This window comes from Poecile atricapillus, chromosome 21 (assembly GCF_030490865.1).
Source record: "Poecile atricapillus isolate bPoeAtr1 chromosome 21, bPoeAtr1.hap1, whole genome shotgun sequence".
NCBI classification, from domain to species: Eukaryota; Metazoa; Chordata; class Aves; order Passeriformes; family Paridae; genus Poecile; species Poecile atricapillus.
The window spans coordinates 3,533,320-3,559,025 of NC_081269.1; the positions used below are offsets into that span (position 1 = coordinate 3,533,320).

The following is a 25,706-nucleotide window of genomic DNA, read 5'->3' on the forward strand; positions in this document are numbered from 1 at the left end:
CAAATCTATTTATTGTTTTCTGTTTAAGCACTGGGCAAAATAAAATAACCATTTAAAAAATAATGGGAAGAAAAAAACCTTGTGTTTAGGGCAAAATAAAGATTTTAAAGCAGCTTAATGAGGCCATACCACGAATTATTTTATATTAAAAGCTTCTGCTATTTTGTTGGGAGTCACAGCAGAGATTTCCAAACAACAGAGAAACAGGCACTGCAAAAACCCAAACTCAGCTGAAAACATCCCAAACAGAGCGACGTAGTTCATGCTACAGCCCTGACCACACCAGAAAATCCTCCAGAGAATCAAAACTTCATCTCTCCTTGGACCAGGGTGACGCATTCACAAGCAAAACTCAACATTTTGTGAAAACAACTGGATTGTCAAAATCAGCACATCTGGCACGGCCCCGAGCGAGCAGGAAAAACGGGGCCCACCAGAGCCAGGCCCTTTCCAAATGACCTGGAACACCAAAAATCACTGCCCCAGCCCCAAAACTGAGGCAAATCTGCCCAAACTGGGCTGTCCCAGCCCCGTGGGGCTCAGTGGGGTTTTCTCACTGAGCTAAAAAGGGCATTTCAAAGTGCAAAGGAGTGTTTGCTACCAAAAAGGCCAGTTCAGTGTGAGTGGAGCCCTGGCAGTCTGGTAAAGGCAAGGTAAATACCTTGGCTAACCACCAATTTCCTGAGCCGGTCAGCAGCTATAAATTACTCACTTGCCTCAGTTTGGAGGAGCCCAGCAGCGCCTTTATTGTAAATCCCTTGCACCAAATTAATTTCCATTACTTAGGAGACTCCAGGATTCATTCCCAAGGAACACAGTGGAACAGGCAGGGAAAGAATCAAAGGTTTCACCCTCTCCAGCCCCGAGGGAGGGGCAGCACTTGCCTGGATGTGCATTTTAATCACGGCTTTTCCAATCAAGGTTGCACCGAAGAACGTCCAGAAGGGAACCAGAAAGTGGCCACAAGTTATCCCAGCCAGGTCAAACAGGGGGTTTGGGATCTGTGGAGTGCAAGGGAAAGAGGTTCAGGAATTACAGCACACATCAGATGGACAGGAACACGACAGACTCTGAAATTTTGAAAAATGAACAGTTTCCCCTTCTCCAACTTGATCCAAAACTCTTGTGTCTTAATAATTACAAAAATGTTGATGTCGCACCACATAACTTAAGTCTCTGGGATTCAGCTAGACAATGTCCCAGACAATTCCACTCTCATGGTCCCTCCTTACCCCTGGATCCTGAAAAAAGCTAATGAAAAGTTTTCCATGTGAAATGCACAGAAACCACAGCAAAGCCATTTTGAGTGATTTATCAAATTTTCTCTCTGACAAGCACATCACTCTTGGAAGCCAGAGTTCCAACTGATCCCCAGTGATTTCCAGCTGAGAAACTACATGAAAAACTGGCATTTATAGTCATATGTATCCAGTTTTAAAGCACTGATTAGATTTTATTAAGCATATGCATTTCATTTAAAATTAAAAGAATTTTTTATTATTATTAAACTGCTGGCCTGACTTTTTGTATTGTGATACTATCTGTAAAATATTTTTGAAATGAAACCAAGGAAGTATCTGAATTCCAACCTTTCCCTCTCAGCCTGGAGCACAGGGGCAGTGTCTGAGCAGGGTCACTCCCAGGAGCAGCGTGGGGTGACAAACTGCAGCACTGCCGGTGTTTTATGACTTAAAGGACGAAATAAAGAGTGCAGATTGGGAAAGAATAAAGCACATTCTGCCACCAAGCCTGCAATCTGTGAGAAAGGGTTCAGTGGACTGTTGGAGAGCAGCAATTCAGATTTATGAGCAGCCACAACAGCACCTGCAGAGGAAGAAATGTGAAGCGGGCTCTAAGGCTGGCCGGAACGGTCCCTGAGCAGGCTCCACCTGGGCAGCTGCTCTGGGCACAGGAGCTGGTCAATGATTGACTCCCTCCTGCTCCTGGGAGCCCAGGCTGCTCCAGATCTCCAGGGTGTTCCTGGCTGGCTGCTCCCAGGGTTTCTTGTCGGTTCACTTTAATCCCTGCAGAGGGTTTGGGGCAGGGTGCTGTGGGTACAGCACACCGCGGGCACAAGTTACTCAGCACGTCCCCAGGAGGGTGGCTGAGCAGCCAGCGAGGATTTCTCTGTGCTTGTTACTGAAAATTGCTTAAAAAAATTAAAAGACAAGAGGGAAAACTCTCACAAGTCACAGCGAGGAACTTGGAGGCTGATTCTTGTTTTGTTCCTTCCCCAGAGCTGCCTTTATATAGAAATAAACTCCAGACAATCCTGACTTCCTTATTGCCACCAAACAACATGACAGTCAGTTGACTTCACTGGGTAAACTTGCAGAATATTAATTTCCATTTGATGGTGTTTTTACAAAGCATTTGGAAGCCACCACTTGAGAGACAAGGACCCACAGCTGGGACAGTCATTACCACTTCACCAGCAAGTTCTCCACTCGTAAAAAACACATCAAATCAAACTCTGCCTAAAATCCAGAAGGAAGATGACCATTACAAGGGAGACACCTGGCAGAGCAGAGAGAAGCAGGGAGAAACCCTGAGTCAAAGCCCCTGGGCTCATGGGGGCACAGCCAAATGCAAGGAGCACACGTGGGGGGCTCTTTCCTTCCCCTTCCTCACCCAGAGGTGCCACACAAAGAGACAGCTCTGCATTCCTGCTTTTCCAAGGCCTCTGGAACCTTTCACGTCTCCATTTCTCCTGCAGCTGTTGTGTGAGCACATTTACAAACCCCCAGGTGTGCCCTGGTGGCTCCTCATCCCTCCCCCAGCCCAGCTGCAGCTCAGGGCCTGGGCAGCAAAGTGGGGAAGAAGTTAAGCAAATGTTTAAATATTACTAAGCAGGAACTCCGGGGGTGTTTACAGCACCTCTCGTGTTTACCAACTCCTTCCTCCTGCTCTCCATTCCTCCACCTTGCCCCGTCACTCATCCCTGCCACCTCCAAGCTGTGGTGGTGACAAGGACAGGGAATAGCTGGGGCAGGGATGTGTCCCAGGACTGAGTCAGAGCAGGGACAGCTCCTGAGAGCTCCCTGGCTGGGAGGATTTAAGGAGCAGCTTGAAGGCTACGACTCTGCTCTAAACATTAAGACATTTGAAAGGATTAGTGAGCAGGAGCTTTATGTCAGCAAGTGTAATCAGATTAATTCTAACACAGGTTACCCACATTTGAGCAAGCAGTTGGCTGTGTCATCTCTACAGTTTAGGAAACCAAGAGATGCTGGACAAGTGTGGAGTGAAAGCCTCAGCAGCTGGGTAATGTGGTTATTCCAGAAAAATGGGACTGACACAGTTTGTGTGTGGGATGGAGAACAAGGCACACCATTCCTACCAGTTCCAGAGAGATTTAAACCTCCAGTATTATTTTTTTTAATTCTGAAAGAAGAGCATTATCCTACTCAAAACTAAAATAGCATCACTGGAGATGCTCCTTTCACCTCTTGATTAAAAAAGCCATGAGCAGTTTGTAGCTCCACAGCCACAATTGAAATTTGTTTCTTTTTCTGTCCTCTCTGGTTCCTGATGACCCAAAGAACAGATTTGGGAGGACTGGAATGGATGAACACCCTAACCAGGATTTCTGCAGGTGGTTTTCTACTCTCCAATCCATCACACCTCTGGATTTGAGGATGTCAAGAATGTCAAATACATCAGCACCTAAAGAAATCATAACACAATTCCAGCAGATCTTGTTTCCCTAAGCACCACAGAGATCACAGAAACTGAAAACAAAAATGAATTCCATGGCAAGACATCCAAGCTGCAGTTTGTGCCCATAAATCCCCCTTTTCCTGGGAAAAACTCACCGAGGCACAGGCCAGGATCCCAAAGAACCCAACCTTCTGCACCAGGTTCTGCACTGCCAGTTTAGCCCGGGAAGCAAAGTCCTGCAAACAGGAAAACAAAGTTATTAATGAGGAAAACCCCACCTGAACAGAGCTCAGAAGGTGTGTGGTCTCCAGGATTTCCTAACTAGGAACTGGGAGAAATTTTAAAGCAGAAAGGCCAGTTTGAAACCCTGAGTTCAGAGGGACAATTGTGGTGCTTGGGGTGGAAACCTTGAGGAAATTCACTGAGATTTGTCTTTGCAAACCCCGTGAGAGGCACTTAAGCTCCCACTGCTAAGGAAAATGGTTTTCCAGTATTTATTTCCCCATATCTTTGGAATGTCAGTGCTGCTTATACCTTAAACAAGCAGAGGGAATCAATTCCTCCAGTGCCATTTTCAGGGGTAAAAAGGAACTTTCTGAGAACAGAAAGAGCACAATAATCCCATTATATCCTTAGATCTGTTCTCCCAAACTCAGGATCTCAATCAAAACAGCCAATTCCAGGCACAGCCTCCAACAGACTTGTAAAATTCATTAAAATCCATAAAGTTGAGCCTAAATTACTTTAAAAGCAGGGAAGGTGCAGCCCCTGTGACTGGAGCTGTTCTGTACAAAGCTGCCTCCTTTTATTTTGTGATCAGTCCTTACTCCTGAGACTCAAAATTTGCCAAACACCCAGGAAACCCCTTAAAAAGCAAAGATAAAAATTCTCACAAGCAGTTTCTTTGAAAGTGAGAAGAGAATTTACAGGAGATAAAATTCTTTTGAAGCAAAACTGCCCAGAAAAATAAAAGCAAGGTCAGTGCTCCCTACTCAGGCTTGGCCACAACAGTTTCAGAAAGATGGGAATCCTTGGGAATAGCAAACATTGAAAAATAATTATCCATTCCTTTTTAAAAACCTACAAGTAACTATAAAATTCTGATTTTCCAGGAGCAATGCAATAAATTACACAAGGAAATTATTTTAATCAATAATTAATGGTATTCTAAATTCCACCCTTTACTACTGAATAGTAGAATGCAGAATATTATTAATTATTGATTAAAGCAACTGCAGGGTAATCCAGAAAAATTACATTTATGCAATTTTAACTTTGTTACAGTTTTGCTGAAGCCTTAAATACTACACACCAAAGAAGGAAAACTACAATTATTTTACAATGTTCTTGCTTATTACTCAAATTTTGAGCTGTAAAATTGACAAAATTTTCCATGGCAGATTAAAAAAAAATAGATCTGTGATGAAACATTTGCTTCTTTTTACATCCCTTTTTCAAGTAGTAGCTTTTCTCCATTACTGTGCTTTCAAACATTTAAATTCTCAATTTAAAAATCAAATAAACTCCAAAACCCAATTATTATTCTAGTCAGAATAATTCTATTTATTGTATTTAATGCCTGGAAAAATAAATGAAAACTGAAAGAAAAATGCTAAAGAAATGAGATTTCCTAAATCTTTCAGGAGGACATTTTTAACCACAGGGAAATATAAAACCCCTCTAGAATATCCTATAAAGGTGAATTTCCACACTTTGAGCAGGAGTGAGACCTTGGGCTCATAATTACAAAATGGAAGAGATAAAATATTCACTTTTTTAATGAAAATTTTCCCTGATATTTTCCCATTGAACTCGTAGGATCCCCAGAGCACACGAGGGATTAAACCTGCTCCCAGTGAGGCTGACACCAAACCCTCCAGCTTATTCTGATAGGAAACAATCTGGAAAGTAAAACTGAATTTTATGTTTTGTTTTGTTTTGTTTTTTTTCATTAAAAGAGCAAATTCTGACACAAATTGTTATAAACAACAAAACACAACAATTTACTGAAGACCGAGCCCAAAAATCTTGCGACATCCAGGGCACTTCCTGCTCCAAGCCCAATTCCCTCGTGGTTATTTCCAAGGAAACAGAACCCAAAAAGGGGATCCCAGCTCCAGTGGGACCCTCAGGATTTGGGATGGGCTGACAGGGGTGGAGGGAATCAAATCCCCAGGATTTTCCCCAAGGAAAACAACAACTCTCCCAATTCCCCAAGTGAAAATCAGTCTGTAGGACTTTACAAATTCATTTACACCAAAAAGTTCTAAACCAGATTTTGTCCTTGGGAAAGGTGTCCTGAAATAGTTCCCTCCTCAGGGATTTCTGGAACACAGCTCAGTGTGGCCAGGACATTTGCAGTTCCTGTTCTCTCCCCTATTTCCCAAAGCTCACGGGGTTGGAGCAATATTTTCACTTTTATAAAGCCAATAAATATTTTTTCCTCGCAGTTCCATAAATCTGATGGCAAAGTATCTTTAAAATAAAACACTCCAAGACAATTATTCAAATGGCTTCATGATTTATTTGCATGGAAGTTGTTTCTATTCTGATTTTAATTTATTCCCCCATTATCTTTTACTGTGTTGCTAATGCACTGTTGTATTCATTTTCACAAGCTGGAATTGGAAATAAACTCTCTAGCAAATGAGACTAATAAACTAATACTTGCAGCATGGCTGCTTTAATAAAATATATTATTATAATTATATTTAAACTGACTCTATTAACTTAGGGTAAAGCACAGTGCACCATTTTAAACCAAATTTCTTAAAAAGAACCAGCTTCCCTCACTCACATTTCTCAACTACAAAATTCAAGGCTGCCTTGAAACTAATATTTCCCCTCCAGCTAAAAACATATAAAACATAAGAAAGCTAATAATGAAGGTCTTTAAAAAAAGTTTAACAAGTTTGCTTCAAAAAGAACCCCAAACCAAAACCAATGTTGGAGCAAATTTTCTCACCTTATTAATTCATAACTTCATTTTTTGAAGTTATTACTCAGCTTTCTTTGTTAAGTTTTGGTTTTACATTGTCTATCACAAAGTACTTCATGGAAAGCAAAATTTTAAAGTCTAAAAATTTCACTCAAGAACTTGTAATTTGTCTTCCTTTTTTCCAAATTTTCTAAATAAGCCAAAATTAAAGATTTTTTTTTGGTACCTATTTTCTATGATCTAATGTAATCACAGCTATGAAAAATTTGCAGGGTAATAAACCTTCAAGGGTTGCAACAAAACTACAAATTCCAGCCTCAACATTTACTCTTTGAAAACAAGTTCAGAACTATTTCTCTTTGGTTCCTTCCTTAAAGTTTGTTTGACAAATCTTTGCGACATCTGCAACAATAAAAAAGCCTTAAAAGTTTCATTTCTCTGAGAATACAATCCCCAGTTTCACAACTTTTACCTATTTCACAACAAATTTTTTTTTTCTTTTCTAAAGCCTGCACGGGGAAGAATCTTTTCTCTCCATGTTTTAAGCATTTGAAATAAAAGAAAATAACTTTTATAACTTACTGATTTAAAAAAATATTATTATTTATTGCTTTAAAAAATATTATTATTTATATATATTTATATATGAAAAGAGACAAAAGTTCAGCTACTTACAGGCAAACCATTTTCCCCCCAAATTAAAGTTTCTAGACTGGACTGGCCTCTCAGCTAATTGTGATTCATTCTTTATAACATTTCAGGATGCCTTAGCTCACTGTGTCCCTTTCAAAGATGATTTATTTTTTGGGGTTTGGAAATAGATTTCCTGTGAGTGCCACAGTGCAGGCAGAGGAAGGTTAAATGATTAAACATGACTTCATTGGGTTAATCATCAGATCCCAAGAACAGGGCTGGAACAAGAGGCACGGAAAGGTCAGGGATGATTCCCCAGGCCCAGCTGGCAGCTCGGGGTGGGGGAATTGTCCTGGATCTGCTCAGCCTCAGGAAAAGGGAATTTTTCATCATTTGACTGACCCCAGTGGCTCCATGGGACAAAAAAAATTCCCAAATTTCCAAACTGAAAGGGATGGTAAAGAGAATTTCCATGTTAGGCCAGTGTTCCTTTTTAGATGGGCCCTGTGGAGCAGCCCTGTGTAAATGTGCACCTTTGATCCCTGGAAAAGTCCTTCCTGAAAGACAGAATGGACAACCTTGTCTAAGCTACCAAGTTTTGTCCCTCTGTTTTACTTGGTTTCCATTTTTAATTTAATCTCTCTCTCTTCTTTGTCCTTGCCCTGAAAAGTTGGTGAGCTCCTCTGAATGTGAAGGAAGAACAAGCTCCTCACCAGATTCAACTAACAAGCTTGAGGAAAAAAAAAATCATTTAAATGAATGTTTTTTTCCTCTTTTCTCTCTGTAACAGAACACTCACAATTAATTGTTCCCACTGAAATTGTGAAGCCTCTTTTTTCTCACTCTGGCTGATTGATCCACAGGAGTAGTTGGAGGTATCCAAGGAGCTCTGAATAATCAGAGTTGGACTGAATCCCACAGAAAAAACCTGTAACACTTCCCCAGCTCTGCTCTCTGAAGCCTGCACAGATTATGCAATGTGACAGTTCATTTTCAAACAGTTGCAATCAGATTTTAGGAGCACTGAAAAACCAACAGCTCCCATCACATCCCAGCTCAGTCTCTGAAAAACACGATCCAGATCCAGATTCCAGGGATTTCAGGCCTAGAAAAACTTCTCTCCCATTTATTTTCTGCTGTAAATACCTCAAACACTGTACAAATACTTTGGTAAAATTGGCAGCTTTAGCACAAAGATGGAGTAAATTCCATCCCAAGTTCTTGGTGTAAATTCCCTGCTCGTGAGGTCACACAGGGCCTTAGGCTGGGATCAGGGGAAGTCAGGGATGTATTGATGCCACAGATATTCCTCACCTGGCAGATGGTGGCCTAGAGAACTTAAAAATTTTTCTAGAAGGCCTGGAAGGAGGTACCCAGGATTTGTAACTCTGACAGAGAACAGAGGCATGAATGAAAAAAATTAGAGGACATAGAGATCTGAATGTGTCACACCTTGATGGCTCTCCAGGAGAACCCTGGAACAGCTGGAGAGAGGGAAGTTCATCCTCCTGCAGATTCTCCAGGCCAAATGTGTCCCTGGTGTGTGATCCCTCAAGATTTGAGCATTATTTCTATTATTGGTATAACAAAAAGGTTTAATTATCCAGATAATCATCTGAAGTGGAGAATATTTTTTTCCCCCCAAAGACTGAAGACTGTGTATGAAGCTACCATTTAGATCACCAAAATTATATAGTCCTTAACATTCAAAGAGCTGCCTACAAAGACAGTGCCCCTCTTTATGTAAAAATCCCAGTTATGTTAAAAATGAGCTGCACAGTATTTTGTTTCTTCTGGCTTTCTGTTACAACACAATGGAATCAAACACAACTTATGGGAGAATGACCATTTGTGGTCAGGCAATGGATTCCAGGATTTCAGAGGACTGGGAGGAATTATTAACTCCCTGGAATAAAGCATTGACTGCAGGGGAGCAGCTGCAAAGAAGGCAGAGAGGTACCTAAGGCTGGGAGGTCACAACCACATCCCTGCAAATGGTTCAGCACTCACTGACCAAAACCCACTGCTCAACCCACCCCAAAATACCAAAAGCAACAAATCCCAGAAGTAAATTACAAACAGGAATATTGTGATAGCAGCTCATGGATCTTTGTTTCAGCGTTCTCCAAAATATTTCCAGTTAAATGCAAAGGGGCAAACTAAAAGGGGATGTTTCCATTTGATGTCTGAAGAGCAGGGGGTGTGAGGGGTAAGGTTTAAACTTCCCACCCAGAAATCTGGGAAAGAAAGATCCTGTCTGGAAAATGAGACCCCCAAAAGAGGAAGCTGGAAAAAGGTTTCAAGGATTACTGAAAGCAGTGATGGGATGGCAGCAGAACTAAACAAGCACTGAGATTGATGAAAGAAAGGGATTTACACACAACAGGCATAGGACAGACATTCCAGATTCTAAGTTTTGCTTCATGAGAAGTCTGGGTTTTCTGAGACATTAAATTCTGGAAAAGCAGTTGGATAATCATGGAAAATTTGGAAGAGAAAAGGACATAGATGTTGAACATGAAAACAGTTTTAAAAAGCCAACCAACCAGCAATAAAACAGCCTTGGCTTCTTCAAAGAGCTGTGGAAAGACAGCAGCACCCACAAAGCCCCATTAAACAGACTGTGCTGGAGATCTGAGGGCTTGAAACTGGTAAGACTTCAATATCAGAATATTTGTAGGCAAGGATGAACATAGAGTAGATATTACAGACAAATCCCAAGTCAACAAGAAATTATACCTACAGGTGGATTCTTCTCCTGGCCTTTTTGAGGATGAGAATGCTGGACACAGATTTATTTCCACATCTGTTTGTCTTCAAATACAAATTCTAAGGTTGGCTGCATGTTAAGGTTAAGGGGTGCTGCTGCAATCCAGAGATAAAGAGGAGGATGCTCATCTTTGGGACTTTGTAAACTCAGACATGAGTAACTACAATTAGTTCTTGGGTCAGAAAACCTTAAGTTTTTCTATAGAAAATACAATTAAACCCATTGTCTTCTTATCAGATTTTGAAAATGATGTTACAAAAGACAGCCAAAAGAACCCAGAGTTGTGTGAGGAGCTGAATTTTTTGCAAGTCCTGTGGGAGCAGAGACAACAGAGTGCACTGTCCATTCCAACAGCAGGCTTGGCTTTCCCAGGTCATTGAATTTTAGCCTGTCTTGGAGTAAAAGTGTGAAACTTCCAAATTATGGGTGCATTTTATGGTAAATAAAATCTCCCCATTAACAGGAGCAGGAATGAACTCAACCAGCTCTGGATCAGTCCATTAGTTCCAGTAGGAAGTTCCAGGTATTTTCTTCATTTCATTAATCATCTGGATCATGGTAGGAACTTTTTATTTCCCTCCTTTCTCCCTCCCCCTTCTCGAGGGAAGAACCAGAGAATGTTTCTTTACAACAAACTCCATCTGAGGAGCTTTAATATCAAGATTTCAGCCTGTTCCAATCACACTCAGGTTCAGAAGGGAAATACTGAAAGGAACACAGATTATTAGGGCTCAGTGAGCTCTATAACTCAAATTTAATGCCACCTTTTTCCACAGCTAGAACTGAAACCCTCAGACTTCTACATAAAAAAGTCCTTTTGCTTCACACACTGTAAGAATAAAGAAATTTTGTAAAGAATGAGACACAATTAAAGGAAACAGCCTAAAGGAAGAGGAAGGAGCATGTCCTTTCAGCCTTATCAGATCTGTCCTGCAGAGCTGTAGCCCCTTTAACCACATCCCCTGCCACCTCTGCTCCTCAGAGCAGCAGCGTGTCCACTTTGACACTCTGCAGCTTTCCAGCCCTGCACAAAAACACAGAATAAACAGATTGCTTTCCTTGCCGAACAACCACTTTCTATTCACATCTGCCAGGAGACCTGGCAGGTCCTGCAGCCCATTTTCAGGGAAGGGAGCTGTCAGTGGGAATGTCAGCAGCTCTGGGGGAGATTTCCCAGGGAGCCCTGGAGGGCTCCAGGACCAGCCCAGACAATGCCCTGAGGAACTTGAGCTGGATTGGGGAAAAAAAAAAAAAGAAAGTTAAACTAGAAACTGCCTCAGGTCCTTCTCAAGGTGAATTTTTCTGTGATTCCATGACAAGATAGCACAGCCACAGGCAGGATGATGAGTGGAGTAAAGGAACATCCCAGCACTTCCCAAAATCCCACTGAAGCTGCTCATTTATCTCCAAGCTCCCACTGCAATCAATTATTGTGGCCACAGCTCTGCCAATTCCAGAATATTGTTATTTTTAAAAAAATCCATTCTAAAGAATCAAGCCCTATTTTGAGGTGGTTTAAGATCCAGACATTGTAAGGAAGGAATTTTTCATAAGCAGTCACAAAAATTGACATTTTCAATCTCTGATAAACCTGAGAACTCAAAGCCATCAGCACTGAAAAAAATACTGTTTCTCCACACAGGACTTAGACATAAGTTGAGGATTAAAATAGAATGGAAGTGAGGAACTTCTGACACAGCTGACAAAGCCTTTAGCACACACAAGTCTTCCCTCTCAGCCCAGATGTGCAACCTCTCCCCTGTTCTCCCTGGAAGGGACAGAGGTTCCCAGACAGCTCAGAGAAGTGGTCTGCATACCAGACTCTTGTACAACACAGATATTTAAACAGTGTCTGGAGCAGGAGGAAAAAAACCCAGCCCTTTTCTTGATTATAATACTATAATGAATTTCTATCAGTTATTGAAGGTTGTCCTTAAAAAAATATTTAAAGCAGCTTTTCTGACTCAGCTTTTGATCATTTATTGGTCTTTCTCAGAATACTCAGGAGTGAAATATCAAGTATTTAGGGACAAATTTTCCCCTTAGAAACTTGTGTTGAGTATTCCCAACACACATAGAAAGGGGCATGAAAAGCCAATGACAAAATTCAACCACCTGCTTCTCCACAACTGTGCAAACGCAGCTTTCCAGTACATTTGGTGACATTATTTATAATTTCTGTTGTAAAGTGAGAAATTTGTTACTGAGAAAATCCTCCTGACCTAATATTGAGTGAAAATGTTGTAAAGTAACCCAGGTTTCCCCACTGCCTGGACTATTTCTGATTTATGTATTTACACACTGAACATTAAAATAATTTTTTAGGGAACAGACACAAAGAACACTTCAAAGCAGAACTCAAAAAGTCATCTCCAGTCACCATTAGCAATCAGTGCAATGCCCTGTGCTATGTTTTCCTTATCTGTGAGCAGGTGTGCAAATGAATAGAACAATGTGGGCACCCAGTGCCCAAAGAAATCCAACCAGGAGGTGCTTTACACATTCCTTACTCACAGCTCTCATTGTCTCCCCTCTGCCTATTTTAACTCTTTGCTACCTCATTTCTCAGGAAGCGCTCAAGATCAAGTTCCCTTATTTAAAGCTGTCATTGACTCATTCCAAAACTTATTTTAAACTCGATAATTTTGGAGAACAGTTCAAAACTGAGCTGTTACTCAGTGTATCCACCGCTTGTTATATTGTGTGTGAAAACACACTGTCACTTTGCCACCTCACTCCCCAGCACTCGTGGGGAGTTTCTAAAGCTTCAAGGTTGGATCAGTTCTGAATTTCTATTTAATTACAGGCCACCATAAGAGGGAAGAAACCTCCCCTACAGCTATTAACAAACACAGGCATCAAACTTGAGGAATGCAGGGTGTGAGGAGCAGCCTCCTGGTGACCACCCACAGCAGCACAATTAATAAAGAGAGGAAGTTGATGAGGAAAGGGAAGACCGAGCAAGAGAAAGGATGAGTGGAATTTGATGTTCCAGTTTCAACAAGTGATTTCTGGGAAAGCAGAAAAAGGAATAAAAAGTCAAGGTTTCCCGGTTATGGTACATGACCCTTCCACTTCCATTTTTATGATAAATGCTTTATAAAAACCTGCCTGTGGTCTGTTTTAACTTCTTTTTTCTTGTACCAAGTACCCTTAAACGCTGTTGATTAAACAAGCCAGCAGGCTTTTCAAGCAGGAACTTATCAGATAGGAGCTGTTAATTTAATCACGGGAGAGATCCGTTTTGAATTTGGCCATCTTTAACGCTGCTAATTAAGTGAGATTTCACTCATTAGCCGTGCCTAATCATTCCCCGTGAGTGAAGTCAGTGTCGTGTCAGAACACAGCGCTGGCTTCTCCCGGGCGTGGCACGGACTTTGCTCTGCTGCTGCACAGAGCAACCCCACGTGAAGATGAGGAAAAGCGATGCAGGGTTTCCAGCAAAGCTGGAGAGATGTGTGTGACTGTCACCATCACGGAATCCGGGGATTTAACCCCTTGCAGCCCTCGGGGAGCAGGAAGGGGCTCGGAGGAACTCCCGATGCGAGCAAAGGCAGGCGGTTGCAGCTCAGTTTAATACAAACCCTCTCGAGTCCACGTTGACAAATTCTTTAACAAGCCCTGTGGTTACAGGGAAGCTGGTTTCAGTCTGACTCACTCCTGTTCAAACAGTTTACTGGAAATGGAGGGGAGGGGGAATTTTCAGAGAAGTCATGTGATGGCCAGACAAACCACAACCAGTAAAGGTTCAGTGGAGGCAAAAACAGGTCCCAGCAACAACTGACAGCCAGTGTGCAGATGGCACTCAGTCATTTCCAAACCAGTCCTGCTGCATCTCGCCATTTCTATGGATTTAACCCTTCTCCAAGCCTGTGCTCTTCCCCAGGCAGGACACAGCTTGGAGAATAAACAAACAGCAGTGGCTGATAGTAACATAGGCAACTAGAAAATATTTTTACATGGAAATTTGGCTGTGGCGAGACTGCACAGAAGCAAAGCTCCGATGTGTAAATCATTAGTTCTTAAAGAAATGCCACTTAATGAAGCCAAACACTCAGGGCCATTAAAAGGATTAGATATGCAAAGATATCAGTACTTTCCCCTCTCAGCAAGGAGTACCGGGATCCAGCGAGGCCCACGCACTGTCACCGGGTACCCTGAGGGAAGCTGGCACCAAAAGCTGCTTTTTCACTCCTCAGCTTGAAGTGTTTCAGCATGACAGAGAACCGAGGAAAAATTACCAACCAGCAACTATTAAACTGGCAGGAGAGAGTCCCTGCTCGTGTGTGTGGGGACACAAAACTGCACGAAGCGTCTGTGAGTGTGTCATTACCAAAGTGCTGCCCCAGCACTGAGCAGTGCATTCGCTTCCCCTAATTGAGAGGTTGCTCTGAACGGCTGCACTGGAGATACTCCCTGTGGCTAAAAGGGGAGCTCTGATAAAACACTCTTTCACTCTGGAATTCGCCTGGAACAGAGTTAACAGCGGCTGAGATGCTGTTTGAAACGCTGCTGGGTTTGAAACGCTGCCTGAAGTATGAACAAATCCACAGCGAGCTGCTCCGGCCGGGGCGTGCTGGGCTCTGCCTTGTGGCAGCTCTGGGGACAAAGGAAAAGCAGTCCCTGGTGCAGGGCACGGCCACGAGGCTGCTCTGCCACTCCCTGCACCGAGCTGGGACTCGCTGCGAGCACACAAAGGGACACTCAGCAAGGGGAAGTCAGTGTTCCTGTAAAATAAGGGGATTTCTCTCAAGTGTGCTACTGCAGAGTACATGACAGACACATCGGCTGCAGGTTAATGAGTTCTCTCAAAAGGCAGCACAAGGAGACAGGCCACTCAGATCTGAGATTCAGGACAGAAAATCCATCAATAGACTCTTTAAAGTAAATGGCATTTTACTCTCTGTAACTCTGAATGGAGCACTAAACCTTTACGCTCTTTAATCCTCTTAGGTCCCTTTTTTGGCTGGTTGTTTTTTTGTGGCCCAGCCAGAAGCATATTCCCTCTCCCAGATCCTTTAGGCTGGATGCTGTAGCCACAATCTATTCTCACCAGAGAAGATGCTCATCTGTTTCTCCAAATTACCATTGTTTTTGAGACAGAGCAGCAGTGAGCTCTCTGAACAACACACACGCAGCAAAAACGTCAAAGCAGCTGGCTCTGCCTCGTAGGCAAAGAGCAGCTCAGCTATTCTTCAACATCCAACACCCATTCCCAAACCTTTCCAAAAAGCTGGATGCAAAGAGACCTTTATACTGAAAAAATGCTCCTGTCACTTGGCATCAAGCATTTACAGCATCCCCAAGGCACAGGACACTTGTCACAGCCCCCATATGAGGCTTCAAACTCAGCAGAGTGGGAGAAAGCTGATGGAGGTAATAACAATTGTTAATGAGCAATTTAAAAATAGACATCACCACTGCTCATGAATACAAATTACAGAGCAAAGAGTGATAAGCTATGCTGGAGATTGGGATTTACAGAGGTCATAGGAAAGGCAGGCCTGTCTCCCTCAGACATCCAGAGAAAACATGGTTGAAGCCAAAAGCAAAAAGGAAGTCACATTAGCAAATGGAAAAAACTGAACTGTCAGTTTTATGAGCACAATACAATTTAATCGGATTGTCGAAGCCTCATGTTAAAAGAGTTTATAGAAACCAAACCACAAGTGGAGTTTGAAAGATTTTTTTTTTTCCTGGCCATCCATCCACAAAACAACACGCTTCAATCCAAACTCAATTGCCAAGAAAATAAAATCAAAAGTACTGGTAAATAACAGCATCATTTTTCTTCATTAATTCCACAAGGCCATTTGTTTACTCCAGGCAGTCAATACAGCTATAGTTTGGCCTGGCCTGACAAAATGCTCTCTAGCAAAAAATTTTCTTCCCAAGAATCTCACTGTGCGTTCTGGAAACCATCTCTGGCTGCTCCCACAACTGTACACACATATAATTTGCTGGGAGAGTTTCAGTAAACACAGATACTGAAGTCATGTATTGAACTGGTTTCGTTGTTGTTTTTTTTACCACAACTTGATTTTCATACAGTTAAGGGATTACTTTGCAAAGCAAAGATTGATGGGAGAGTAAAGAACAAAGCAGATTCTTTTTTCCCCCTGCTGCATCTTTAAAAAAACAGAAGAATTTACTATTTATAATAGCAGAAAAACCCTTTGGAGCCTTCTAGCAGGGGGAGGCTCTCGGGAAACACAGGGTTTACTGTTAGAATTACTAGATTGCATTCAGTATTTCCAGACAAACCACTTTCATGGAAAAGCTTCATCCATTTTTTTGAAGGAGGGGAAAAAAAAAAAAAAGTATATATTTATCTCCAGAAAATACCCTGGCAGAGGAGTTTAAGGACATCAGTGCACGGTAAATAGCATCTGCTGGTTTTTAACAGCAGTCTCATGACCCCTTTCAACTTAGTGGCAGACAAAACAGGATAAGAAGGAAAAATACAGAGGGAAAAATTCAGTGGCAAGCAGCATGAGGAAAAAATGTTTAATTTCGTCTAAAACACTATCAGGAACTTGTGACCAGGATGCAAACTCCTGACCTGAAGGAAAAATTATCCCCAGCAGTACCTGACTGGTGTGCAGCATCAACAGCAAACTGTGCACTGTTAAACCCCTGGAGAAAATAAATGACAAGAGCAACAAAAAGGGACTTGGAGCAGTTTTGCTGCATTTCCACGTCAGGAAAAATGTTTCCTCAGGCTGATGAATGGGTCACAAACTGGTCCCTGAGGGTGTCAGTGGCAAGGCAGGCAAATGTCATCTGAAAGGGGTGAGTTGAGGCTGAAAATCATCTCTGGCCCAGGGAGGCTTTAAATGCAGCCAGAACATCCAGGATTATAGAACAGCAGCTCCTCTACCCCTGTTTTCCCAGCCCAGTGTCTCCCAATCTTTATTGTGCTGTTCTTGGAACTCTAAATAATTGCAGTACTTGTAGCAAATACTTGGCTGCACTATTTTATCTGCTTCAACAAGCTGCCTTCTTGTCCTCCCATCACCACAGGTATCACCCAGTGCAGGATCTTTTTCCATCCCTGGGAAGTCTCTTGTGAACTCACACCAACTGATTTTTTGGCCCCTTTTCGTTTAAATTGAATGGTTATTTACTCCCTCTTAGTTGCTCTGTGCTTTATTAATTCTGTTGTTTTGCACGCTGTCCTTACTTGTGCAGTCTCTGCGTGTTCCAGCATCTCCTCGAATTCCTGGTACTCCTCATCATCAGGTTCAGCACCCGAGAGCCGGGCTGCCCTCGCCATAAAATACGGGGGCAGCTCTCCAATGGCTGTACCAGCACCCTGGGAAAAGAACAATCCTGATTTATTTTCCTGTTTATTCCCAAACACAAAACATGTGACACGCACAAATCCCGTGGCCATTCTCCGAGCCGACAAGACCAGCTGTTTGGAGCAGTTTGCTTTCATCCACCAGGTCAGAATTCCCATTATTTCCAACAGAATTCTGTTCTCTCTGAATCCCTATTTCCCTTTCTTTGCCCTGTGCAGGGGAAAGCCTGGGGGTTGCAGGGTCAAGCAGACACGACCTGTGCATCCCTGGGGCCCCGCAGAGCGGCGCGTGGCCGGAGCCGTGGGAGGCTGGAGCTGGTGGCCCTGCTGTCCCCCACATCCCTGTGTCCCTCACATCCCTATCCCACACATCCTGAGTCAGCACTGCTGTGTCTCACCCCACCACATGATGCCAGACACATTCCCCAGCATGTGACAGCCCTTCATCCCCAGGGGCCTCCAGAATAATCCGGGAGCTCCTCCCCGGTGCTGTCCTGGAGTTCGCTTGTTCAGTCATGAGACTTTGGGCAAGTGTTTGTTAGAAAACAGGCTCAGGTTTTACTACAGCAAGGAAAAAAAAAAGTTAAGCAAAGCCTGAGCTCGAGTTTTCCCTCTCCTTCAGCTGGGATAGCTGGAGCCAACCCCAGATGAAAGGACAGCTGCCTTCTCACCGCAGGAAAATTGTATTTGTTTTCTCAGGACATCAAATGACTCATTTCAGTCTTGTGGGTAAAGGCAGCTTTAGCTTAACCAAGGGAAAAAAGAGAGACAAGCTAAGATTGAACATATGGATAAACAGAGGCTAATGGAACAGGAACTTGGAATTAACTCAGGATGGTTTAAATTTAGGGCAGGTAAGAGACAATAGTCGGGCACTGCACGGGGAATGTGCTCCCTGCAGATGGCTTTTCTCTCCCAGGGTCAGCAGTGAGTAACAAATGCTTTTCTCCTCCTTTGAAGCAATGTGAAAGCTTTTCAATTTCCTTTGTTCCTGCTCTATACACAGCTGCAAGCAAGAATTCCAGCTGCTGTGGATATTCCAAATCAACAGGTTGTGGTTTTAAATACCACCGCAGTTACCCAAGCTGTTAAATTCTCAGTTTAAGCACCCAAAGTGCACAGCCTCAAATGTTTATGCCCTTGTTTTCCACAGAAGAAAAAATTTAAATGACTGCAACAAGCTGAACTTCATTAATCTGCATATTTCTGGCACAAGGGGAAGATAAGCCTGAAAACAGTAGCAACAACACTTCAGAAAAATTAACTTGAGGTTATGTTCTCAGGGTGATGCAAGAAGAAAAAGTCACATTGCTCCTCCAGGCTCTGCCAATTTGCTTTGGCTTCATTCTGTGAACTGAGGAAGAGGTTTGCATGTGTGTACTGGACATGAACTTTCTTTAAATTGGCTAAGTCACATGCTCATTATTACAAAACATTTCAGAAGTGCAACAAAAATCATATGATTTCATGTCTGCTGGAGATAGGTTCCTTAAGTGCATAAAAGAAAAAAAAAAAAAAAGCAGCAATTAAGGGCTCCAAACCAGTATTTAACTGCTTTTTGTAACATTAGATATTTTCACCATTTAACTCTAAATGTCAGTTTTACATGGAGATTCCTTGGACTCACAACAAACTGGAAAGGCAAACACTAATCAAAATTCTTTTACATTCAGAAAAGGAAACTGGGAAATGACTCCACTAGAAAGAGTCTTTTAAACAGATTTGATCCTGCTCAGGACACAGGCTGCCTGTTCTGCTAATCCCAAGCAATTAAACATTTTTATTCTTTCCCCTTATTTCTTGTAAAAAACCAAAAAGGCTGCAACACATTAAAAATATAGGGCACTATTGAATTCCTTGTCCCTGTGGGATGGGAGGCTGTGAAAACTGGCATTCACCTAAGAGATTGTTTTTGAGCCCTTCTGCAGGCCAGGGCTGCTGGAGACAACTTTTACAGGGATTGAAAAAAGCATCATTCTCATCCCACCTAATAATTCCTTGGGCACAGGGATATTTAATCCTTGCAACACTCATTGTCAGCAGGAATGGCCATCACTGATGTGCTGGGGACTAGGAATGATTTTAATCTCTGGTTGAAGTTGGCTGCTGATGGTTTTGTGACCTTTATGCAGATAAATCCTCACATTTCACCCCACAGGACACTCAGCCTGGGCAGTTTTACAGTCACAGCTCTGCAAAGTCATCCTGGGATGATTTGCAAAAATCAGCCTTTTCACTTTCTGGAAGTCACCATTATCTTTGCTAAGTGGACGTTTAGTTTAAGAGTGACAGAATCCAAAATAACTCTCTTCCACAGCTTCCATAAGAAGTGAGCTGGAATTAGGACAAAAGAAACACTCTGGAAGCAGCAGCAGCAATTGCCAACTTGATTTGGCTTACAGGAAATTAGCAAGCAATGTTTATGTACTCACGAAACATTCCAAGAAAGCATAACATTACATGAGACACCACTGGTAGACAGAGGATGCTCCCGAGGGAAAATCCAGAGGAGACAGAGTTCAGAGCAAAGGTAGCTGACAGGGAATTTGAAAAAGGAGGGGAAAGGGTGAAAAAGTGGGATACAAATGTTCCTATTCCTTTGTCTTTTCCCTAATCTAATCCAAGGAACTCAGACCACGAAGGCACTGCTTGTTCTCCCGCATGGCTGCTCTGGAGGACACAAGATTCCAGAGGCTGCAACTCTGTTCCCTCATTTCTAAACTTAATTCTCCTCATAGCTCAGTTTTTACATGCTGCAGATGAAGCAAGAGATGTTTACCCTCAGCTGCATTTTTATTTTGCAACCCTAGAAACGTAGCTGTAAATGCCATTTTTATTGCTTGTCTCTATTAAACAGATTTCAGCACAGGGGGATGAGGAAGAAAATAAAAAGAAATCTTACATATATTTATAGTCTTGTAAGAATTCATATGTTTAGCTACTAAATGAGCATTCAAGTAATTCTGGCCTTTCATTAAGAGTGAAATTTAAGCTGTACTCTGCTTTTTGACAGGGCTGTGAGTCCACTTTCTCTGTTACTATTTTGATTTTAGTCTCTAAACTCACACAACCTGACTGGAATTTTTGTAACTAACACAACTGCTGCTATTTAAATAATTGTAGTGACCAGTTGCCTTATATATTAAAGAACATCAGGGCAGGCATCAGATACTGTTTTTAGAATTTCCTTTCTCTGCATTTGAGTTGGACAACCAAGAATTTAGTAATTAAATCATCAGCTAGTACAGGAAGTCAGCAGCAAAATAAGGTTAATTTGGCATGTAGTTCACAGCAGATGTATCTGTGCAAACTGCAATTCAAAATGATCTATATGTAATGAAAAAAACAACCCAGCTGACCAAAATTCTCCAAAAATTAAACTTCTACAAGAAGCTGCAGATAAAAAAAAAAAAAAAAGAGGAAAACAGAAAGGAAGTTCCAATGACAGCGTTTCCTAAGACCCTGATTCACTTCAACAGGAAAAGCAGGTCAGCTTTTAAGTGAAAAGTGGAAACAGGCAGAAAACCAGAAATAAAATATGTAAAAATGTGAAAAATATATTTTTTTTTTTCATTTAATCTAATTTACTGTGAGACGAGGGCCTGAGTCCTGCAGATGAGGAGCTGCAGCTTCACTCATGTTACAGGCCCAGAATTTTTGGAATTATTTCTTGCTTAGACCTGAATGCTGCCAGATGATCTGGGGTGCAGATACCCATCCTAAAATTTACTTTCTACATCAACAGCCTTCAAGTTTTCTGCTGGTATTTAGCAAAGCACCACAGCTGATAAAAATATCCCAAGAATATCCTATTAAAAAGCATTAAAATTACCAGGGCCAAAAGGTTCACCAAAAAGGCAACTTTTCACATTACCTTGGGCAGTGTAACCCATCATTATTTTTGCTGATTGAGAATTTTTTTGTCTATTGCTGGCCACAGAAATGAAATACACAAATTGCAGGTTTTTTAAACAAGACTTACCCACATGCAGGCCTCCAGCCTGACTTTTGAGATGATTGCCCACAAGGAGATGGAGCCTTCAGCTGTCTCCTCGTCAGGACAGATAATTTGATCCGGGTAAGGAGGCTCAGGGAAATTCACAGAGTTACATTCATAGGCAGCAAGAGTGACTGAGGCTATGTGTGGACCCTGAAAAATAAAAAGAAACCCAAGAAATTTTAATTGTGTTTTATGTGAGTTAGGATAAAAATTAAAATTAGCCCCCCCACCATTTGTTCTTAGGTTAAAACTTAGTGTTACTCACTTTGACCATTGATAATGTTATTTATGTAGAATTCTTGTTTGTTGGAGTTCTTTTTAAGAGCATCTGAATCGCAATGTTGAGCTACAAATGTACTTTTAAAAAAATGAAATCTTCCTTTTGATTCACTAAAATGTTAGGCAGCCTTTCAGCTTTTGCCCTGCCACTTAGAAGGAAATAAGAATCCTTACTTTTTTAAAAAAACAGGGATTTTCAAATATTTTACAATGTTCTCCTTAAGGTATTTATGACCTACAGCTTTATTAGAGGAGGTGTTTTCCCTACTGCTGCTTTTAGAGGATTAGGCATTTAAATTATATATTGATTTTTTTTTTTTTTAATGACTGGGTTTAATGGCATCTTGCAGCAGACTTTCTTAACTTCTGTATTTTTCTCCACCAACCAGTTGTTTAGTTTGTGTGTTTTTTCTGATTAAACAAGAAAGTGATCTTACTGCTTTTTGCTAAAAAATGGTTTGAAATGTAATTCAAATCTTAAACATTATTTAAATACCATTTAACTGAATTAATTTTAGTCTTCGTCTTACACTGAAAGATTTTTTTGGACAGACCTCCAAATAAAACAGGCATAAAAATCTATTCAAGAAATGAACTGCTACATAGTTTAAAAACCTGAAAGAATTGCCATTACTTTTAATACAAAAGAATTGAGAAGCAATTCAAACAATCTTAACACCAAACATTGTAGCTAAAAAACAATCATCTAACAAAGGTCATGGAGACACTGTCCAGGGAAGAGGAAGGAAAAAAAAAAATAAAATTACTGCATTAAAGTGAGGTCTTTATGTAAAACCACCCATTTAAATAAATCTAAAAGTTTCATTAAGTGCAGAACAAATTACACAAACCTTAACTTCTCCTATTCATTATTTGATTGGTTTTGACATCGTGCTGGGAAATATTGCCAGCAATTTTCTTCTACGTTTTTATCTGCAATTTTAATTTATTTTCGTTTTACTAGAGCAATAAGGGAGTTTGATATACACCACCCCCCCAAAAAAAAAATCAAAGCTCAATTTATTCCAGAACAGAGGGAAAGTGTGACAGAGCTGAGCCCTGCCCTTCCCTGCACAGGGCTCCCAGAGCTCCCTTTGAAATGCGGGAGCCAGGGACACATCCAGCCCCCAAAAGCTTCATTTGCACATTAAAGGGTGAAATTCCACCGCAGGTCCCACACAAAAGGGGAAGCTCCATCACTCCTGGATTTGCTGGCAAGAGGAGGTTCACTCACCAACATTTCAGAGCACTGCACTGAGGCAATGGCATCCACAGTGTAATTTTTCAGTGGCAGTGAATTAAGAATGTTGAAATAAAATACCAGTTATATTTTCTGTATGGCAGCTGCAACTACTGTTGTCATATGCAAACAATTAAAAATAAACCCATTTTTCTGGCATGCAAATGGTAAAGGACAAGCTGCTCTGATAGCAAGAGAATTCTTTTATTTATTCCTTGTTGCTTTACAGGAGACTCATTCCAAGTGCTTGGGTGTATTTTGGATTGCAGAAATACAAAACCTGTGAGATGATAAATGAGGCGCAGTCTCTCTTGGGGAGAAGAAAAAGGTTCAATGAAATAAAACTGAAAAAGAGGAGATCCAGAAATTGATACACAAGAGATTTTGATATGGAAGGGAGAACAAAGACTGAACCAAGAAGAATGAACCAATGAGTAATAATTTATATTGTTAATATTTCTATAGGCCCTACTGGCAATAAACTTCTTGGTACCTGTAGCAAGATCATCTCCACAGCAGCTTCAGAACTAAATAAATAACATCTCTCTATTTCACTCATCAAGGGCAGATGCAAAGAGATTTGAAACTTCCCTAAAATTGTAAAGTAGATTTATGGCAAACCTGAGAACTTCTTTCTCCATTCTGAAACTCAGGGAATTTAATGCCATCCTCTGCTTGCCCCTCCCTATGTCTAACAGCTACCTTGGGCCAAAAAAATTGGTCTCAAGCCATCATCCTAAAATTAATGGTTTTCACCTGCAGAAATTTGCAGTGAAACTCTCCTGAAAGGCAGCCTTGCATGGAGGAAATTCCCACGTGTTTGAACTGTAAATGACTGTTCCCTCAGCTCCCTCCAGGCTGTGGCCAAGGGAATCCAGAGCTGGGGCTCACTTCCACAAAATTTGGAATACACACAGAGGAACTACAACCAGCTTATTTATAATAGCAAAGACAACTTTAATCACTACTATCAATAGTAATAAGCAGCCCTTAGCCCTTTCAAGCAGTTCCTAAAATCCCAGGGGGGTACACAAGGACAAAATGCCCAACTGGAGATGTTGCAGGAGCCTCTCCCAGTGGAGCTGCCACCTTGGAAGTGGCTGAACAACCTCAAAATCCTCCTGCTGAGAGCCCTCCCAGTCTCAACAAATGTCTGAAAAAGGAAAAATTTCACAGGGAGTAGCCAATGGAAATAAAAAAAAAGGCATTTCCCAAAACAGCTGCAAACGGCCACCTGAAGGCCAGGCCAAGGGAACAGAACTCTCCCAGAGCAATGTAAACAATTCTATAACGGAAAAAAGTTGGAGTGGTGGAAGCCACAGAAGCCACATTTGAACTGGAATGAGGAATAAAGTGCAAATGGTTTGTTCAGAGTGATGAAGTGTGGGATGGAACTGGAGCGGGCCGAAGAGGAGCAGAGCAATCCCGTGTCCTCCTCCTGTGTCCGGGTGTCCTGTAGGTCACAAGGACACTGCCCCAGGCTTGGCAGCATCACATCAACACCCCCAACATCTGCTTTTGGAGCTTCCCCAAAGCCCTGGGTACCAAGCACCTCCAAACAATGCCTGGCTGAACAGGTCCAGGGCTGCAGAGGGCTGAGAGGAGGAGCAGGAGGACTGGGGGGGTTCATTTCTATTTAGTGATGGTTTAACTCTAGATGGAGCAGAGAGCCAGATTCAAACAGGCTGGAGGTGCCACCTTTGGAAAACCCCTGACTCTACACCCAGGAGGATTCATTCTCATCCAGTTTTTTAATTCTCTTCACAAATAACACCTGCACCCTCTCCTCCTCCTCCTCCTCCTCCTCTGTGTGGGCCCGCAGGAAATACTGAGTGTTTTGTCTCCCTGCAATAGGTCAGTCTGTTTCAAACACTTGGGGAAATCCTCTCAGATGTCCCTCTTGGACTGTGACTGCAACTCTACCTTTGAAAAGGGCATTTGCAAAACTGCTTCAAACCCCATCACACCAAACACTAAATCCCGGGGGATTCAGATGTGCTCCTGGCCAAACCAGGAGAAGTCACTGAAACTCAAGGCATGCAAGATCCTGGACACCAACTGTCTTTCCCTCACCCTTTTCCAATGATTTTTTTTTTCCTTTGAAGCTGCAGGAGGCACTAACAAAGGATAGCAGAGGAGAAATTGAGAAGCATTCTGCTGACTCGGGTGAGAAACATTCGCTTGCCACTGCTGACGACCAGAAGGAGCCTGTGGTCAGGCCGGAATGTGATGTGTTAGAAATATCTGTACAATTTGCAAATCAAACAAGACAAGATTTGCTCATCGAGATGAACTCAACATAAATCTATTTCTTAGCAACAGCAGTTCAGGGGAGTTTGGAAATCCCTGTCTGCACAGCCCCAATGTCTCAGAGAAGGTAACTTTGAACTCTTGAACTCACAGGCCTTCAAAGGAGTTTTATTCCAGTGATTGAAGGTACCCATGTTGGAATGGCACAGAAAGAAATTTCTGGAAAGTAAAAATCTTTTTATCTATAAACTATGCTTGGAAATTCATCTGTGGAAGTAGAAAGAGACAGCAGCTACATGTAAAAAAAATAACTAGTTCAAAATCCTTAAAAACATGCTGATCTGAAGAATTCTTATAGCAGAAAGTCTTCACCATAAGGAAAAGTGACTGAATATCCAATTAAAAATTAATTGTGTTTTCACATTATTAATCTTTCTGAGCACCTGGACTGGGAAGTCAATTAAAGCTCCAAACAAATCCTGTATCAAATGTTGGTTTCTCACATGCCCCTTCACAGAACAGCCAGGCTGCTCAAGTGATACAAGAACAACCACATCTAATTTTAACCTTTTATTTTAGGGGAAGATATAATTTTAGACTGGCTTTAATTTAGAAACATTTCTCAAAGAAAAG

The 25,706-nt window shown here is 41.8% G+C and overlaps 1 protein-coding gene across 2 annotated transcripts in view; it reads right to left on the reverse strand.

Annotated features, from left to right (window-relative positions):
- VMP1 (vacuole membrane protein 1) overlaps positions 1-25,706 on the reverse strand; it is a 59,406-nt gene that overhangs the window by 12,879 nt on the left and 20,821 nt on the right. For both annotated transcript variants that reach the window (XM_058854312.1, XM_058854311.1), the window contains 4 exons: positions 21,287-21,454; positions 17,185-17,316; positions 3,816-3,896; positions 885-1,001 (listed from right to left, as the gene is read on the reverse strand). In XM_058854312.1, the coding sequence (XP_058710295.1) occupies positions 885-1,001; positions 3,816-3,896; positions 17,185-17,316; positions 21,287-21,454 (498 nt within the window). The remainder of the gene's footprint in view (positions 1-884; positions 1,002-3,815; positions 3,897-17,184; positions 17,317-21,286; positions 21,455-25,706) is intronic.